This window comes from Larimichthys crocea, chromosome III (genome assembly GCF_000972845.2).
Source record: "Larimichthys crocea isolate SSNF chromosome III, L_crocea_2.0, whole genome shotgun sequence".
In the NCBI taxonomy this organism is placed as follows: Eukaryota; Metazoa; Chordata; class Actinopteri; family Sciaenidae; genus Larimichthys; species Larimichthys crocea.
This window is the reverse complement of record NC_040013.1, coordinates 25,871,417-25,892,447: the sequence shown is the minus strand read 5'-3', so window position 1 is coordinate 25,892,447 and position 21,031 is coordinate 25,871,417. Positions and strand designations below refer to the sequence as shown.

General features: G+C 44.2%; 1 protein-coding gene across 6 annotated transcripts in view; it reads right to left on the bottom strand.

Moving 5' to 3' along the window:
• Positions 1-21,031, bottom strand: part of arb2a (ARB2 cotranscriptional regulator A) — a 148,859-nt gene that overhangs the window by 44,866 nt on the left and 82,962 nt on the right. For all 6 annotated transcript variants that reach the window (XR_003462241.1, XM_027277463.1, XM_027277464.1 and 3 more), the window contains exons 9-10: positions 7,147-7,263; positions 639-723 (exon numbers count right to left, since the gene is read on the bottom strand). Coding sequence is in view for 5 of the 6 variants with exons in the window: in XM_027277463.1 (XP_027133264.1) it covers positions 639-723; positions 7,147-7,263 (202 nt within the window). In the remaining variant the exon portion in view is untranslated. The remainder of the gene's footprint in view (positions 1-638; positions 724-7,146; positions 7,264-21,031) is intronic.

Here is a 21,031-nt window from a genome sequence, read left to right as displayed (position 1 = left end):
TAAGACCTCCGATCTACCCAACACCCACAAGCACGTGCACACATACAAGAACAAACACTGTAAACATACACAGCACGCTGCGCTGGCTGAGCCCTGATAATCTTCACATTTGCACCGATGTAAACCACTGATGAATACGTACACAGAAGCACGACAAACATCGAGGAATGAATCTGTTTTTCCTTTGTGTCGGTCTCATGTTGGCATATTGCACCTCACCTATCTTGCTTTTAATGAATATTTAATTGATGTTTCAGTATACGCATGGCAGTGAAAGCCACCGGCCAAAATTCATACTTAACCTACTATTTGAATCATTACTACATCACAGACTGTGAACTTCTTGTAGTGCCAGCTACCAACTGTATGACTCCCAATGCAACCCAGATTACATTTTTCATCTTGGTCTCTAAAATAAACACTTGCCTTAGCTAACGTTGACATAGTGTTGATTGCCTGCAAGTAAAGCTCTGTTACATTCTGACCTACAACTTGTGTGCCAGTACTCTGTCGTCTGTCGATCAACAGTCTTGAGATCTTTGAACAATCACTGCGACTGGAAACTGAAAGCGACCTGAGATATGCCTATTAAGTTATAATGACTGTTGGAGTGTGTTTATACACTGTTCATTTGATACCTGCAGAGACTCTGGGGCAGTCTGGCAGCATAGGATCCAGTGGTGTGTCCACGGGCTCTGGACTCGATACCCAGTTACAACAGTGCTGTAGGGAGAGGAAGAAAAACACAATGACAATTGAAAAGTCTGAGGATAGATTCACAATGTTGCTTCCACAAAAGATGTGAATTATTTGCACATAGAGTACTCATGACAGGTATGGAAAATAAATATGTGACAACCAGAAACTTCCACTAGTATGCCCACAAACACAAAGAAATGTATGCTCAAAGTTGGAAATATAATAATTAAGAGAAGGGGTCTGATGTAAAAATGTGTGTCTTTTATCGTGATGCGTCTTAAGTATTGGGTTTTTTTTTTACTTTGTGGAAATGTAGCTAATTTAATTGAAATTGAAAGAGATTTAAGAAACGTGGAAGAAGAAAGGGAAATGGGAGCAAAAACAGGGAGACAAAGAGAAGGGGGACAGGTGCGGAGGACAAGGGGGAGAGACAGTAAGTGAGAAAGAGGTGTGCGTATGGCTGAGCGAGGTGGAAGGGGAGGGGGGAGAGAGAGAGAGAGGAGACAGGAACAAGCAATTAAAAGCTCTGTGACATGTTGCTCAGACAGCTTGGCGTTTGTTTGTGGTGGAGAGCTGAGGCCCTCTACCATGGTAGATCAGTGGGTGCCCTGGGGGAGGGTGTCTGCCCAGCTTGCTGACCCATAACCCCCTGCAAACACCCCTAGTCCTCCCAAACCCCCTGCGGTTGACAACTCTACTGTCAGAAAGAGGAGAAGACCTCTTCATCCATTTTATGCTGTCTTCATCTTCCCGTCTGTGTGGCGTTCTCTCAAACATGGTATGGTTAAACCTGATGTACAGTTAATTAACTGGATGATTGCCATACAACAAAACAACATACTTTCCCTCACGCTTTGAGTTTTCCTTCTCTGGGTCAGCGGATGACAGCATACCAAAGTGTGTTTTCCCTTTCGACCATGCAATGTGGATTGGTATGCTGTGGCTTGTAACATCAGTACGAAAACAAGGGAAAAGGGAGAGAAGGACAGAGGGAGGCTGAGAAGGAATGCTTGGAGAAGACGTTCCCCAGATAAGATAAAAGTTCAATAGAAGAAAGAGAAAATGTAAAGAGATTAGAATGTGCAGCTGGCGTCCTTCTGAATCACTGCTTATCTGCCCTTGTTTACTTTCACCCTGGCCCCCTGACAGTCATTACAGTGTTGTGCATACTTGTGTGTGCTTGTGTGTGTGGGTCAGTGATTGCGTGGCAGGGGGTCTCCCACGAAGATGTGTAGCATTGTGAACCCTTCAGACCTAAATACGCACACAGACGCACACACATGCTTTCGCATTTTTGCCCTCGGCGACCCTGACTCCCAAGGCCTTGAAAGACTGGATAGACACATCTATGAAACTCCCATTTCAACCCCACTAAAAAAAAAAAACACAGACACACAAAAAAATACAGGTTTACGTCAAACCTCTACTCTGCTCATCATCGCCCGAGTAGCACAAACAAACACACACCATGCTCCTAGATAGGTTGATGTTTTTCTGTATGAATATGTAAAGATACACAGGGAATATACTCATTGCCTAATTGAGCCCCCTCTTTGCCGTTGCCTTTTGTCTACACAAGTTTCTGCAGCTAAGCTAAAGCTAATGTCTTCTTTAGTCCCACGGTGATTTATTTACTACAAGTTTAGAGAAATATATAGCCACTCGTGATAGATGAGACATCTGGCATGTGTATGCAAATCATTTGAAAATATCAACAAGTAAACTAAATTTTGTTGGGAAAAGTGCATGAAAAAGTTTGGCTCATGTGTGATCCAATCCTAGCCAATCATGAAGAAATAAAAAATCAGCCAAGATAGAATATGAATCCCCCTCTTGAATAGTAGAAATGCTCTTTCACTCTCTTCCTTCTATATTTAATTTCTTCAGCCCTGTCAATCAAAAGTGCTTGCGCTTGGACGGGGCATAGCATAAGAGGAGCCAAAGAGGTTGAAGAAAGATCGGCAGAGAGATGTGGGGGAATTGAGGGGAGGCGGATGAGGGGCGGGGAGGGGGGATGACAAGTCATCTTGGTAAACAGTGGCATATTGTGTATTTTTAGATCCTTTCCTTTTGCCCTAGATGTGCTCTCCTCTGAGCCTGGGCTTGAGGGCAGAGCGGTGTAGAGCGGCACAGAAGCAGTGGGGCTCCTTGACTGCTACATCAAGTGTCTCATTGTATCTCCTTTAATTCATTCAGTCTGTCTCAAGGAAGATGTCAGCTGGGCTGTGGAGCAGTGGGCTGAAGGCGGCTGGATAGAGGGGAAGGAGGGGAGTCTTTCAAAGGGCCTTCCCTCCCTCCCCCCTTCACCTCCACCATCACCACCAATGGAGGCAGGGAGGCCGGGGTTTGAATAGATTTGTCAAGGCAACAACACACATGTGCACGCAAACTCTTGCATAAATGCAAGCGCGCACACACACACAGTCCCAGTGCTGTGGGAGACCGCAGGCATAACAGCAGTCATATAAAGGCAAGGCCTGCTGGCTGGGATTAGAGAAGGGCGACGTGACAAAAGGATGGCACATCACATCGGCTGCCTCTGACGCATAGCATCATCACTTCAAGCGGCTCGTCCGCCGATCAATGGTGCCATTGAACTAAAGGCAGGCAGAGAAACAAACATGTAAACAGATTTGACTCTTCCCCTCCACCTCTGCTGCTCTGTGCATGCGTGTGTGTGTGTCTCTGCCTGCGTCTGGATTCGTGCTAGATATGCACGCATACGTGCACCCAATGCCAGCGGCAAGACGACATCGCGCGGAGACAAAGTTCTAAAAGATGCTTTAAAGTTGAGAGTCAGAGGCTAATGCTAAGTGAGAGCTAACAGCGTAGTCTGGGGGTGTAAATGACAAGCAGGTGTCAGCTCTACCCCTCTACCTCTGAAAGATGCTTTTAAGCCTTCTTTGTTGCGTGTATATGTGTGTGTTTGTGCGTGTTTTGTGTGTGTGTGTGAGATCCACCACCTGCTGCTTTCTGCAAGTCAGAGTGGAAGCCAGCCTGCCTCTTTCACATAGAGAACAAACACACATGCACGCACACGCACATACTTGGAGAGAGTAATGGACACAAAACACTGCACTCAGCTGATGGTGGGGTGATCTAATGGAGCCTTCACGAGGACCAAATAGGTCTCTCATAGGTGTCCATATCCACTACACAGTGAGTGTCACAGGGATACACACTCAGAGCACCTTTAAAAATGGATGCATCCTCCCCGCCTTCCAAAAACCTGCATTAAAAATCACAAAACAAACTCTAATTAAGTTTGACCAGATTTCATTAATATATAAATAACCTGATAAAGAAGGGGGTTGAATAATAAAATAAAATTTGAAATTTTGATATAGATCTGAATGCAAATGCTAAAAATATGTGTAGTATGTATATTAACAGTCATATACAATGGACATCACTCAATTGTGAAACTGTAATTCAACCTCTTCTCTCTGAGTCCCACGGTAGAAACTCTGTGCTAAGAGTACAAAAGTCTCCTAAACCATAACACACATGACAGCCTGGAGCCTAACTTCTCAGAAAGTAGTCCTGAGTATCAATTCTTGCTCACTCTCTCTGTGTCTGTCTCTCTCCCACCTCCTGCAGTTGCTGTATAATCTCTATGGATTAGGATGGTTTATTCATGACCATAGTGTACTCTGTATGTGTGTGTGTGTGTGAGTGTGCATGTGTGTATATCTGTGTGTGTGTGTGTGTGTGTGCTCTGGGCAGGCCACTAGAGTGTGACAGCAGGCCAGCACAGTGACAGGAGACACCTTGGAGACTGTGACAGGCTGCCAGCTGTACACCATCATTCGCATTTCTCTCTCTCACTCACTTCTCCTCACTATGCTACTCATCTATCTCCACGTACATCTCTTCATCTCCTCTCCTCCATCTGTATTCACTCCATTCATAGCCTACCTGTCTTTTTGTTTTTCTTTTCCACAGCTCTGCCCTGTGCTTTCTCGGCGGCAGTCAACGGGATTTAAATAATTGAACGTTTCTCATACTTTATTTCTATGCCTATTTCTTTTTCTGTCTCAGTCAATGGGCGAGTCTTTCTATCTCAGCCTCGGCTTATTCCCTTTCTTTTTCCCTTTCTCTCACCTTCACTCTGTATTTTGTCTCCCAGCAGTGACGTCAGTTGCCCCTCGTCTGACCCAGTTGGTCTCTATAACCTGGCCCAGCAGGCGCTGATCTCTAAATCCCATCTTCTCTCTTTTACTCTCCTCTTCTCATCGCTCCATCCCACCATCCAGTGACCTCTTGAACCCCAGAGGGAGAGAATTATCTCTGTCCGAGGAAAACAGAGCAGTGCACTGCTGGGGTGTGCCGACCTCACATGCACCTACTCATACGGGCACCCATATTTATACACACATAGGGCATTATTCAGCTTCACTGCTAGCTCTCCTCTGTGATGTGCAGCGCCTTCTGGGCTGCCCTCCCTGTGTGTGTGTGTGTGTGTGTGTGTATGTGTTGTGTATGCCACCGTGTGTAATGCAAGTGTTTATGCTCGAGACCCAGCTGCGTATGCGTTATTGATATAGATGTCTTTTAAAAAGCAGCGCTATATTCGTCTGTCAGGCTCTGTGTGTGTATATTTTGCTCTTCACCAACAAGTGCATGTATTTGCAGACTGTGTGATCAGTCAAAGCCAGACATCAGAAAGCCGAGCCAATGACAGAAACCTCTAGCCGCGAGCCATGGGATTAGCATATTGGGTGGAACACAAAGGGACTCTGACCTTTTAGTGGAACCGCTGCACATACGCAGCATTGGTTTCTAATGTAAATGACTGGGACAGATTAGATTTTGGATTCACCTCAATCCTCATGCTGACCTGAGGGCTTGTTAACTAGCACTGCCATCCGTGCCCAGAAGCCAGTCATGTGATGAAATACTGAATTTGAGCAATACAAATGAAGTTAGCAGTTTTGAAATATGAGACATAATTTCTGTTAGTTTCCACTTTAATATCAATCCTAGATTAACTTATATAAGGTATGAGTCAACAGTTAGCCCTGATATACTGAATTTATTATTAATAATCTTCATTTTACACCTAATTAGCAGAGACAATAAATGATCAAAACACTTCATACTGTGAATATTGATTCTTCTACCAGTGTGACGGCAGGAACAACAGGCATCAACGCCTGTGTTAAATAAAACAGATGTAATGATTAACATAATAAACCAGTGGTCCCTCAGCAAATCGCATACAGTATAAACATTGCTTTTGAATCGGCAACAAGTAATGAGCGCTCTTATGGAATAGTGAGGCCGAAACTGTGAGAATTATGAAGGGAAACGATCACAAAAAAGATCATGGACACGTTTCCTCCAAATCTTTTTTTTGTTGTTGTATCATTGAGAAGGGCATAGCTTAGGATAGGTGTGCCACCGTTTCCCTTTAAGAAAAAAAAAACAATCCCTTTAATTAGGCAGGCGCTTCTCTTAATTCAGCCAAAAAAGGACCGTGGGTTAATGAGTACGAGAGAGAGTGAATCCTTGCTTGTCCCCTTCCTCCGGCTGGACAAAGAAGGTTATTTCAGATTTATTGTTCTGGGTAATCATCACAAATAGAAAATCACTTAACATTCCAATTATGCAGTGTCCCGAACATCCCTTAGATGAATCAAAAATAGGAAATGCCAGACAAGGATAAGGGGGCCAGTGCAACCTTGAATCCCCACCACTCAAAACCAACATACATACGCAGACAACTAACACACACTTCATCACACAAACCAAACACACATGCGAAATGGGAGATGACAGAAATAGCCAAAAAAACAAAAGGCAAGGGGTATAAAAGAGGATGTATCACAAATAAAAGGTATGGTGTGTGTGTCCGTGTGTGTGTGTGTGTGTGTGTGTGTGTGTGCATGACATTTGCATCTCTGGCTCTCAAGCAGCTCTGGTCTTGGATGGTCCTCATCTGTATGTGCATACTGAGTGAGCCCAGGTGCTGCGTATGGCGCAGAGGTCACACTGGAAAGGGCAAGCGCTAAAATGAAGCTAACACAAATGCACATGTGCACGTGCATTCTATTGTACACGCGGGCTCATACAAACACTCGGCCGCGTACACACGCACCATCGAGGGTTAACTGTCTTAGTTATTCATTGACATGCACCCACAAAGAAAAAAGTGGGGGCAGATTTCTTTTTTGTAGAAAAAAGACAGCGAGGGAAAACATGCAAACAATGGTTCTCTATGACTTCTAAGGGTAGCTCTTGGTCAGGGGTACCTGTGTAGGTCAGTGGGGTTGTGCGGGGAGGAATTAGAGAGGAGCAAAGACTGAGAGACCTCAGCTCACCGCCGGGAGAATTTACATGATGAGATGGGAGCTCAGGAATGGACGCCTGTATCGTTTGTAGCGTCTTTTGTTTGCCTTCAGTACGTGTTTGTGTATTTGAGTCGGTGTGTGTGTGTGTTTTTACCTGCTGCATCCAGTCCTGTGTGCCTTTGCTGGTCTCCTGTAGCCAGATGTTGTGAGCGGAATCAGTCAGAGCCACAGCGCACACTCTGTTCTTCACCTGCATTTCCCTCTGATTCATCTGCCACAAAAGGCAAATCAAATTTGTGTTAGTCACCCGTGCAGCATGTTAATGACACAGTCACCAAACAACACACAGACCTTATTCTGCAAGACATATGATGTCATCTTTAGCAGGAGAAAGTAGTGTTTTGATTGCACAGATGCGAATAAAAATATTTTAACATGACATACTAATTTTGCCAATAGATTGTTGCCTAATTAAAATGTTAAACCCTGTCCAATACAAACCAGCAGCCCGCTCCCCGGACCATGACACTGCTGGCCCAGTGGATAGCTTAGTAACCAATGGATACAGATTGAAGCTGCTGTATAGCATAATGTTCTAAAGTAAAATATGAAAGAGCTGCTCCACCATAGCGTGTCCTTGTCACGCTCTGTGTAAATGTCCTTCCCCGTGCACGTTCAAATACCTCGGTCCCCATTCTTAATACCCTTTCCCTTCACATGTCACAGAGAATGTGGCGTCCACAGAACCGTCTTCCTATTCCCAGCTGAATGTCAACGCCAAGGAAAATGTCACACAAAGAACTTGTTACCGCACTACAATAGACTTCCCACACTGCTGGTCCCACCCCAAGGAGTAGTGCAGCCAGGCCTTGGGAACGAGTCATTTCACTATGCTTTGCTTTAAGATAAAACGGGAAGAAAAGGGAACAGGACTTGCAACAATAGGTTAACAATCACTATACGTTTAGTGAAGCCGGGGAAGAGACTGGACTGGAGGATTGGCATAGCGCTGAAGAATAGCACTACATTTGGTGATTGCCTGGTCATCCACACATGGGGCTAAGGCCGCGCAGAGCACGTTTACAACTACATTAAAGCTTCATCTTAAGTGTCATCCAGAGGAAGGAACTTGGCAGTGAACTGAACTACTGGACTTTTGCTGTTTATGGCTTTTATGCCTGAGAGTAAGACTAGCACTTCAGTGGGAGATCTAGGTAATGTTAAGGCTAAGGCAGGGATCGGAATATCAGGGCTTAGCTGGTAAGACTAGGATAAGTGTTGGGCGATAAAAGCCAAAATGTAATAACACAGGCTGAGGGTTGAGTACAAAGCTGCGGTTTGGGTGGGCATGGAGGGTTTAAGTGTGCGCCGTAATATGAATATGACAGTCAGACACTAAGGCTGAAGCAATCACCCGTCGTAGACACATTCACAGACAAGTAACACTGGTCATCTATTGCCAGCCAGCTCCGGCTGTACATCAAAATGACGGTGGGCATTTGAATACATCCTCCTTTACCCAGCCAAATTAAAGTGGGAGTGTATAGAGATAAATGGAATCTATTAAGGCCCTAAGGACTCATACATCATACAGCTGATAAGGCTTCGACTGGAGCGTCTTCACAGGGTGGAGGATAGAGCAGACTGAGAGGGGAGGTACAACCATGAGCATAAAAAAAGTGCACAATTGTCGAACTAGACAACAAAAGAAGACAGACACTGCACATGTATGCACACACACACACACATTCGCTGGCTCACACAAAACCACACAATTACACACACACACAGATACACTCTGTACTTCACCCTCATCCACGCTTGGTTGAAATGCTTTCCTCTGGCAGAACTGGGCCCGTGGGAGTAGCAAAGTCAACCCTTTAAAACTGGAGGTGTCAGTCAAGGTCCTGTTTTCTGGCGCTAGCCAAACGGGCCAGTCCCTGAGTATATGGGCTGCTAGCAGAGGCCAGGAAACAGGAGGCAGCGGACTGACTGCCCATGGAAAACACTAAGCACATGACTTCAAACCAGTCAAAAACATCCCAAGTCTGGGCAGAAAACATTTCTTTCCACTTTCCAAGTGGATAAATGAGTCTCAACTTGCTCCTATTGTATGCCCCTTCTGAGGCCAACATATTTTTTTTTTATTTTGGATGGAAAATGTACTTAACATGGGTAAGGTTCACTGGATATCACTGGTGCATTAAAACTGTAACTGGCCTATAATATATTTGGTAACTGGTGCCAAAGCAAACTGTATTTCCAACATGTCAATAATGGCACATTGTTTAAGTCGATCGTTTAAAAAAAAAAATCATATTGGCATGCCACTTTTAACACAAAGTACTTTTGAGATAACAAAGGATATGCAGATAGGTGGAAGCAAGAGACAGAACAAGAATACTAATAAAGACAACCAGAGGAAGGGTGTGTGCGCCGCTGCATGTATGTGGGTACACACATGGATGTATGTGAGTAGACATGAGAGCACTGCCCACATTCGGTTTGGTGGAGAAGTGAATGACTGACGGTGGTTAGACAAAGATAAAGGTATATACAAAGGAAAAGGCACAGCTGTGAGGTGGGAGTGAAGCTGAGTTGTAGATGGATATGTCTTAAACTTAAATATTGGACTTAAGTATTTAGACAGTGCATGAATAATCTTATGCAGACAGACTGTCTCATCAAGCCACCAGATGACTGGAGAAAATGTTTTTTAAAAAATGGGATAATTGGACTTTTGGAAATCCTAGAGCAGCTATTCAGTCTGATTAGATTCAGCACCTCTGGATGCTTTTTTGTAAGTAACATCAACTTCTCACCAGCTAAGTTTTATTGGTTTAAAACACAAAGAAAACCCACTTTGCCCTTCCCTCGCCAACTTTTGTGCTCGAGTCTGTGATTTGCTATTCAAAGATACTCCCACAGTGTTGTGTATTTGCTGCAATAAAGAGGGAAAATAAATCAGCAACCCTCACCAAACAAAGTCTGTTTTCTTGATGATGCCTCAACCCGAAGATTAAAGACCAAAGAACTCCATCTCCCAACGCTGGCTGTATCAATCACTCGTTCTGACAGCTCTCATTGCCGCAATGCCTATAAACATATGGTTGGCTGTGGTAACAGTTGGGGTAATAGGTTGACAAATAATGACTCCAGGAGAGAGTGCGCTATGCAGTGTGGCCCTAAACCACAATGATTTTGACACCACTGGGTCCCATGTTTAACAAGCCACAATGACAACTGTGGTTAGCAGCATGTTGAAAGTGAAATCTAAGCATGCCTGTGTCTTCTGCTAGGTGGGTGATACCCAAGGTTAACTTACAAACCAGTCGGAACGATAAAGCCACATGCTCCCGAGTGGGTAGAGATGTAAGCTGTCTTATCATCATGACTCATCACGTTATAATTTGTACACCATGTTAGCCTGTGAGTTAGTGTTAGCCATCTTTATCCAGAATGTTAAATGTGCTAATCCAGTATGTAACCGCAGACTGCAGCTTTAACAAGGAAACAGGCCAGCTGTTGTGATCAGTCTCGTATCGGACAGGGAAAAAGGAAGAGAGACATGTGGAAATACTTGTTGAGCTAAAACCAACACACAGATGTTGAGACATTTGCCGCCTCTCTGCTGGCCTTTTCCTTTAACGCTAAAGCAGCTGGATATGCAGAGTAAAGTTCGGCTGGGGGTTGGACGTTGGGGGGCTTGCATGTGAAAAAAAAAATAGATGAGAAAAGGGAGAAGAAAGGCAGAAGGTTAGAAGAGGAAGCTGAGTGGATATCAAAAGTAGTATGCTCGAAGGAATAAGGAAGGAACGAGGAGAAAAAGCAAGACAGATGAGAGACAGACAGGCAGATGTGCACAACAAAGAATATTTATGAATGCTTTATTGATCCCCATGAGGAAAATACTCTTTTCCCTTGGCCGACTTCAGAGGAACAAAGACCACAGGGTTAGTTTCAGAACAGCATCCCTGAAGCAAGTGGGTTTCCACTCTTTAAAACATAAGTAGAAGCTTAAGTTTAAGTGGAAACAATGCGTTCTCATCACAGTGAGTCTGAACCTGAGTGCTGATTACTCACTAGAGCACCTTCATGAAATGTTTAGAACCAGTCTAAAGGACTTTTATCTAACGTCCGCACCCTTACAGGCTTATATATTGTAAGTCTCATTCAGTTCAGTTATCAAGGACATTTTGACATCATAATTTAGCGAGACGCAGAAAAAAAAAGAAGAAAAAAAATTTCGTAACCCATTTCTGTGAGCTGTTTTTAAACACACTCCCTTCGCTGTGATTTGGATTTCATTTCACCGCAACTTCATGTTACATTTACATTCCTCTGAACCACGATAACCAAGCTGAGTCACAACTGATGATGTAGACTTGAGTCCACCACCCATCCCACATACACCCAAAAACTATGAACTATGAAATCCTTCTCCCTCTCTTTTTCCCGCTCTCGGTTTCTTCCAAATTTTTCTTCTGATTTCTCTGCAGAGAACCTGGTTGCTATACACACGTGCAAACATCACAGATTTCTGACCCCCTGGTTGGCACAATTCTACTAAATCCAGCTTTTCACAAGCTCTATGAAATAGCCGACCATCGTGCACTCAAACACATGCACACGCAAAACACACCCACAGAGACTTTTCTCTAACCTCTGTATCTTGTACCTGACCTCTCACATGGCCCTCAGCAAAGTACAGTGTTTAGCACTTTAAGCTGCTTCCTGCTACAAAGCCAACTAATTGCTAGACTTTTTTTTTGTTGTGCATAATCTTATTTTCACCACTGACGTAGAGTGTGATATGCGATGGGTGTGCGTATGAAGGAAGCAAGGGGAGGGGGGGGGCATATTAATCATGTTTATTTATCTGGACGACGAGTTGAAATAAGCGACGAGACATCATTTAACAGCATGCTAAGCTAATCTCTGGTCGAGATAAATACTTCATTTCTCTCCTCTCCCCGTGACGCTCCCTTGCTTTGCCGACTGCTCCGCTGACGCTACATCTAAACACCGGCAATAATAAAGACAATTATTTAGGCCTTTGATAATTATGTGTCAAAGGCAGCGAAAGCCACTAGATAATTGGGCGAAAACTGAATGGTAATCCACAATGGAGATCCCCGTGGGGGGAAGACAGGCAGACTTATCCCTAGAAAGAATGCAAGAGAGCGAGAGAAAAGAGAGAAACAGGCAAAGACAGAAAGATGAGAGCTCTTTAAGGGGCCTTGCTCACTGTCAGATAGTCAATGTGAAAAGCCACAATTATACATAAAGAGAGAGCGGGGATAGAGAGCAACAAACAAGAGAGGGGCAAAACAAGGGATGGAGAGAGAGAATGACAGAAAAGGAGTGAGAATGAAAAAGAAGACAAAATGTGGAGAGCTGGTGGAGTGAGCGAAGACTGAGCAGAGGCCAAGGGGAAGGCGGAGAGAGAGGGAGAGAGAGAGAGAGAGAGCAAGAAGCGCCCCGTGACGATGCCAGTCAGAGACGAGGCTTATAATGTGGCTGCGCCACGCACTGCCAACAGCCACAGATAATCTAGGACTACCCACTGAGCACTGAAGCACTGCTTAAATATTTGATTGATTAACTGTCCTGTTGCTGCCAGAGAGTAAGAGGAGAGCATCAGAGAAGCCAGGGCGAACACAGAAAAAACAAACAAACATGTATGCGGGTGCACACCGGAAGGTTGGAAAACACATGGCTCAGACACACTAACACATACACCCCCATAAATCCCTACACGCCAACATTGGAACAGGAGCACAAACACAAACACACACAGACATGTACACATTGCAAGCATGTGTAGAGACTGCAAAGACAGTGGCAAGGGCTGGAAAAACAAACAGAAAGGCTGACTGATGCTCTGGCAGTGATTTTTTCTATCATAAATCAATGAGGACAATAGACTTGGAGATAAACAGCAGTTAAGTTGATGATCCTCAGCTGGATTTGGCTTTTAATGACTTGGAGATTCACCACAGGGATGATGTTTGTGAGCCATCACTCTTATTTCTATCAGCAGTATGACTGGATGTTGCTGGTAATTGATCTCAGGTCACAGAGCGGTGGAGGGGAGTGGAAGTGCAGCGTGTTCAGCTACCCTGTCTGTGACACATACACACAAACACTCATCCCTGTTCGTCCCTGGCTGTGAAAACACAGGCAGCTGGCCCCCCACGCTCCGACACCCTCCACAGGAAGAGACAACACCAGCGCTTCCTGTGGCTTTGAAGCACTGGTCCCAGGTCCCCTGTCGGTCCCCAGCTTCCTTTGTCTTAACCGCAGGAAGGAAGCCCTCTCTAGCACGAGGCCACAGGGCCCTAGGGAGCGAGAGGGAGTGTGTTTGTGTGTGTGTGTGTGTGCATCTTTCAGTGTTGTGGGGAGTGTGCAGAGGTTTTGCTCAGTGAGGTCACATGCATTTACTTGCAGGGTTTTTCCCCTCTGACTCTCCAGTGCATGAACTCTGGTCGTGGTGAGGGTGTCGAGAGGGAGGGCGAGCGCAGGAGAAAACTGCAATAGCTTCCTCCTCTCTTTCCTCTTTCCTCTCACGGCTGTTCGACACATGCGTGATGGAGGGACGATGAGGGAGAGAGAAAGGGAGGGATGGTGGGTGGAGAGACAGGACAGGAAAGTTATGAAAAGGGTGAGGAGGGGGCATCGCTGAACTGTGTGAGTGACAGACCGGACGCAGGGTAGTGGGAGGTGGTGTATGTCTGTGTACGTGTTGGGGAGGATTTTGTGTGTGTGTATAAACATGCAAACCCCCCCCACACACACACACATACACACACACACACACACACACACACATATCCATACAGCGGACAGAAACACAGCAACATCAGTGGGGGCGGTGAGGAAAAGGAAGGCCAATAAATATTTACTGACACAGCAGAAGTGGAGAATGGTTGTCCACTGGTGGAAACAAAAGGCAGAGGATGAGGAGCGGCGTGCCAGGAAACCTGCCGGCTGCGGGCGCTGCGCCCCGCTTGTGCCCGCATGGAAAACAAGAGGAAGACGGGAAGGGAGGACGGAGGAGAGAGAGAGAGAGAGAGAGAGAGAGGGAGGGAGGGCAGGGAGGATGGGATGGAGGGAGGGATAAGCAGGGTTGTGGGTAAGGGAGTGCTCATTAACAAAAGCAGCCTGACGCTGCTGTTCACTTAAAAAATGTATTTAGTTTCTTCAACACGAGGTTGAGTGAGAGTTTTGATGGGTATGTGCAATCATGCATTTATAGAAAAAAGTCGACTTTACTTCCTCTGCGATTACTTCTTCAAACTATGTACGTAGCGGAGTGAATCTCTCTTCCCAATGGTCCATATGATCCACATAAATCTTTTTCTACCTGTTAGTGTACGGTGTATGTCCCATATAATAATAATGAGAGCCTGAAACACAGTTCCTCTTGGTTTTCCCTCGACTTGCAACTATTTCATTGTAATTGAATTGCATTCAAATCATTTATACCCAATCAACCGAGCAGATGTTCAGATGTATAGCAGCATTTCATAGTTAATACAACAGAATTCAATTAATTTCTAATTAACATCTGCAGAGCGTTAAGTGTTAATGATATCAACTCCCAACAGTTTGATCAATTTACATTTCTGTCACAGTGAAAAGACGAGTGGTCACTGCAACAATACCCATATGATGTTCACATTGAAATGATATTGACACAATTAAGAAAGTGGACAAAGTTCTGGAACATTAGTAGTTAAGGATGTTCATATATTGTTTGGCGACAGCAATTACAGAAATTCTCCAAATGGTAATTTCTAATTAGGCAGCATTCGTTAACGAAGTGAAATTATGGCATGGCGACTAATTAAAGTCTTGTGTTAATTAGAATATATGTTAGTTAAGAAAACCAGCACAAGGTACGGGTGGGCAATGTCTTCATCATTCCCAAATCAACTGGCCATATTAACAGCTTTGGTCTACAGAGTGAATTGAGAAAGTTTCCTTTGCGCGTTGGATAAAGTCTCGGCCTCGCCATCTCCGTTTGCCTTTTCTTTTCCTCTCTCTCACTCTAAAAGTGCTTCTTTCTTGTCTTTCTCCCTGTCTCCCAACCCTCCGGCAATGCTGTAAAATAGAAACCTAACCTCAATATTTTCCCTCACGGTGCTGGGACTTGCTGGCCCATTAAATTCCCCTTCCCATGTGTCAGCTTGCACATTTCCACCATGAAATTTTCGTATAATTAAACTTTCTTAATGATTTATAAGCTATAATAATAGCCGTAAGTATTTCAGAGCAGGTTAAAGGGACAGCCTTTAAGTGCACACCGGGGGATGACCCTGTTTTAACATAGTTTCGGATGGGTGACTCTCGGCTGGAGATGAGGATGGATAGGGTGAGGGAGAATGGGATTGACGGAGGGAGGGAATGAACGAGCGGGCCTAACAAGGGTGGGTGGAGGAGGAGGCTGAGACCTTTGTGCCGTAACTCAGGGTGATACTGACATCGAGGAGAAGCAAGGGCTCCCTGAACCCTGGCAGGGAGGAGACAGCTTTACCACGGACAGACAGGCAGAGACACACACATGCAGAGCAGGCATGCACAGCAACCAGAGGCCGGGGAAGGAAGAGAGTGGATGAAGAAAGGGAGGCACAGGTGGAGAGGGAGACTGAATACGAGATATAAATGTAGACAGATAAAATGAATAATGAAGAAAACAGAAGGAAGAAATACAGATAAGAGAATATCAGAAAAAACAAACAGATATTAAATAAAAGTGGAAAAAATATTATGAGGCATGTTATTTTTAAAAAGTTAAACTCAATCCAGGTGAATCAACCACACACTAAACACATTTTACTGTACTTATCTAAAGCAGTGCTGCTGTCAAGGTCTTAATGATGTGCACAAACAGTGTGCACGCATGCTCTGGAGCACACACACACACACACACACACACACACACACACAGATGTTTGCTCTCTGCTGCCTCTCTGACGACGAGGCTGATATGATTGCCACTTAGGAAATCAGTGTGTTTTCACACCACTCTCAGCTCTGCCAAAGCTAATGTGTTAAATATCCATCGGGTACTGCTGTCCATTTCTGAGACACACACACACACACACACACACACACACACACACACACACACAGCCTTAGGGGCTGATAAACACTGATTCCTTGTACTAACTGAGCCCACAGTCGGTATCCCGAGCCAAAATTTCTAAATTGGGGTGCAGTGAGAAAATTTCGACAACCTATGATGTGGAATTTTCACTCAGTTCTTCTAAATTTGTTGAGATGAGCCTTAGGTAGAGCTAAATTTGACTTTTTTTTCCACTTCTCTTGTTGTTATCAAAAAATGCCCCTTTATTATTATTTTTTTTTTAATACATAACTGGTCTATACAAATTCACTTTCATGCTGTACAAGTCAGCACTTGAAGTCCAGCTACTGTAAGTGTTTTGAAAAGGTGGAGCCTGCTAATGGCAAAATCCACCAAATATCTCGGCGGACTGTTTTTCACCTTAGCTGTGAATTTGGGGAGGAGGAAGAGAAGGAAAATGAAACAAAAACAACAAATCTGGAGGCGCCTGCTGCTCTGCACATTACTGGCAAATCAGGTGTGTGTGAGTGTGTTTTTGGCGTGTGTGTTTTTGGTGTGTGTGTGTGTGTGTGTGTGTGTTCCTTCAGGGCTGCAGGAGTTGGATTCTCAGGGGAGGTGTTTTGTTTAAACTTCCAGGACCACTCGACCCATCTCTGAGCGAGCAGCCGCTCATGGACAAATGACAAAAAAAAAAAAGTTAGGGGAAAAAGGAAAGGGGAGGAGAGGTATAAGGTAGTGCTAATGAAAGCGACAAAGAGAGTGTTCCTCCCTTCAGTTATCATCCTCTACTCCTTCATATTTGCCCGTCTCCTGTGCTGTGGGGCAGGCGGGGGAAAGAGAGAGCCCCCGAAAAATGGGGGGAAAAAGGAAAAAGAAAAAAAACAGGCTCTGTGATCCCCCTGCACTCAAAGGAAGGAGAGAGTGAGGGAGGGGAAACTACAGAAGGCCAACTGAAATTAATGGAAATATATAACAATCTGAAATTAACTTCTCATTGCCACTAGCCATGATTTAAAACAGCTTTTTTTAACGAGAGGAAAGATGACTCAGAAAAGAAAGAAAGAAAGAAAGAAAGAAAGAAAGAAAGAAGGGGTTGAGGCCATATTACAAATTGGACAGGCTGGAGGAAGCTACAAGTTAATTTGCCCCATCATGTAAAAAACTTTGCAGTTCTCAAGGCAAACTCACTTAAATTATTATTTTATGTCCAAATTAATCAAGACATAAGACTAAGAGATTAAAAAAAAAATAACGCTAATGTAGGGTATAAGAAAATACAAAGCAATTCAATTAGCCAGTTAAACAAATGAGGTAAAGACAAAAAAACAAACCAATTCCAAGTACCTGAATTGTATCACGATGTTCTGCTGGACCAGATTTAATAGCAGAAACATTTTCCCTTCTAGCTTTAAATATGAATTTAATAGAGTTAGTTAAAACAGAAACAGAAAGTTAAAAACAAAAATGAAAACCCTCAGCCCTCTGGGTTTTATTCCAGCGAGAGAAAAAATAAAACCAGGCAAAAAAATAAATAAATATTTGAATTAATGAGATAATGTACACTAGTATTAATATGGATAAAACAAATATTTCCAATGGATTTTATTATTATTATTATTATTATTATTATTATTATTATTATTATATTGTGCATTATTATGCTGTTGTTTAAAGCAGACACTATATTTTGAATAACTTCCTACTTAATAATAATTTACTTTTGCATTGTTTTATGCTGCTGTCTATTGAAATAATGTAGCCAACACACCACAGCTGTATACTTTGGAGTCATAATGAAATCAGCACAGCGGTTCCCTTAATGAATTAAATGTAAAATCTAGAAAAAAGTAGTACACCAGCTGAAGTGCTTTTCAAGTGATACTATTGATTAAAAACAAAGCCTGAGAGAAGGGTGAGGAACATACACAGACACACAAACACACACATACAAGGCATACACACGCACGCACGTGCACACGCACGCACACACACACACACACAGGCAGGCACACACAATTCAGTATAAAGTATATTATTAATCTTATAAAAAAAAGCAATTAAATCAAAGTGATATAGAGCCTGAAGCTATGAGGACTGTCAATTCTGCTGGAAATGCCACAGAAGATTACAGTTGGGTTTGTGGATTCCATGAACCCTTTTTTTGATTAGGGAGTCAATTATTTCTCATTACTGAAGATGCTATTTCGGAAAAAGACCTTGTCAGTCAATCATGCAAAAAGTCCTCGAAAAGCGTGAATAAACCATTAAAGAGAGAGGCGGACGGGGGGTGGGTGGTGGGGGGAAAGCACACTGACCCTTTTCCCCATCCAAACTCCTACTTGTAGTCAAATTACCTTTTTAACTATTACACCTCTGTCAGGTCTTTGTCAGCGTATGGTAATTAGGGCCTTCAGTGGAGAACATTTGAAAAGAAAACAGTATATTTATTAGTTTATCTCAGAGGAAGGCATTTACCCAGAGCTGAAGGTAAGTTTGAATGTGGTGATTATCTTGTCATTTTCAGGCTGTTTGTCTAAGAGTGTGCATGTGTGCGTTAGTAGGTGTGTGTGTGTGTGTGTACATGTCGCTGGTGTATATGACTCCAGGTAATGCGCTGTTTTGTGTGTGGATGTATGTGGATGGACGTACACATGTGCATTCATACATACTTATATTATATATATATATATATATATATATATATGTGTGTGTGTGTGTGTGTGTGTGTGTGTGTATATATATATATATAATTTAATATACATTCATATACATACATATATATATGTGTGTGTGTGTGCGCGTTCACTTTCAGCTTTCAGCACACTGATAGGCGAGCACAGCACATTTCTCCCGTCCTCTTTGTTCTGTGTTGGGTTTGACACCTCTAAACAATAGCAGCGCTTCACTTCGCCCAGCCCCAACCCACCACCAACCACACACTGCATGGACGGGAGCTGCCAATTAGCACTATCAAACACCCCTCATCAGCTGTCTGCTTACCACAAAAAGAAAAAAAAAAAATTCAAAACAAATCAATAATTCAGAGTTTTTTTTTCCTATCAAAACAATCACTCATCGGCGGACTTAAAGATATATGTGAAGCGTGGTCACTAATTGTATATTATGGCTTGTGGGTACAGAGAAGATGCACAGAAAGCAGCTAGAGTACTGCTGCCATGACCACATGAAGTGGAGCGTCGCAACAAGCTCTCGACCAGCGGAGTCGAAACAAAGGTCTGCCTCCTCTCTGTCTCCTCCTTTCCACTCAGCTGTCTGGAGCGGATCTTTATTTTGAAGCCGACTCTTCTTTGACCCGACCCGAAAGCGACCGTTGTTTAAATCCCCAGCCTTTTGGATGAAGAGGGCAGTCGCTCTCTCATGCGCTCTCTCTTTTTTTTTTCCCCTCACACACAAAAAATGCTCGTACACTTAAGAAGTACCCCACTCTCTCAGTTTATCTACCTTTGTCTAATGCCACGCTGGGTAAGCTGTGTTTGGCGGCCACTGGGCAAGCCAGACGATGTGGTGTGACCCGAGGGAAGGAGGGCCGACGTGGGGAGAGAGAAGTGGAGAGGGGGGCCTGTCATGGAGAAGGGTCTCAGAGGGCCGGAGGTGAGCAGAGGTGTCTGCGAGATGACTGTCGCAGCTCTCGGTGGTCCAAGCCCTTTTCATTAACCTACACCCCTGGGTTCACCCAAACAGAAAACAGGGAGTGGAAGTGGGGACAGGGGGGTGCGGACGGGTGCAGAGCATTAGCCTGGGTGACCACCGGAGACCTGCTGCCTTCCTGCCTTCCTGTCTGTTTGAATGCAGATCTGTGTCATCCATTACAGACAAGGGACTGCTTTTTAACAAAATACAAACACAAACAGGAGCACATGCACGGGCACACAGACACAGACAAGACACACACATACAAAAATACACATGCATTGAAGCCTGCTAAGGAAAAGAGAGGGGGAACAAAGGACAGGCAGTGCCCCCTAGTGTTTTCATCAAAGAGAAATCAGACCAAATCAACTAACCATCACCCCTAGCAAAGCCACAAAAACAGATACAGGAGAAAGGGAGGCGTGTGGAGGGAGGGGGGTGGGGGGGTGAACAGGCTTGATTCATGGGAGAAGTGGCATCACATGCGGGAGGCACAGGGTGGGGGTTGGTAAGTAAGGTGGAGGGGCAAGACACTGGGGGAAGGAAGGACAAGGATGGAGGGAGCTAGGGATGAAGAAGGGATGGAAGTTGAGGAGAGAGTATGGGGGGGATGGGGGTGTACTGTGCATGTTAGCTGGTTGGTGGCGGTGGAGGGAGAGAGGGGGGGTTAAAAGATGTCTTGACACGACCAAGATGTTTTTAATGTTCGAGGCCGAGAAAGTGTGAGGGGGGGGAAAAGGAGAGGGAGAGAGGCAGGCAGGCCATGCATGAAAGCCGATGTCAGAAGAGTCCAGAGGAATCGTCAAGTGTGAAGCCATCTAATAGGAAAGCAGAATATATATGAGACAGGGACACACACACACACACACACACACACACACACACACAGTGAATTACCAAGCCACCCAATGTGGCCTGGTAACTGATCTGAACATGAACCACAAAACTAATGAGTGACATGACGGGAAAGAAATGAAACCGAGCTTACTGGGACAACAAACAAGCCTTTTGGAGCAAAATGCACACTCATGCTTGAAGATAAGAACATGTGTATACAAACATGAATGCATTATAAAAAAAATTAAAATAAAAATCTGTGCAAATGTCTTTTTTTTTATACTCGGACAGCACATCCAGCTTCATATTCCCACCATGAAACAAGGCCTACCCTTCAGTGAGTTCCGCATTCAGCTCCAAGCCAGCTAAGACATCAAAGGCTGCTCCACACCAGGAGTCTCTCGCTCGCTCTCCTTCTCCCTTCCTCTCTCTCTCTTCCTTTTGCTCTTTCATAACCCCC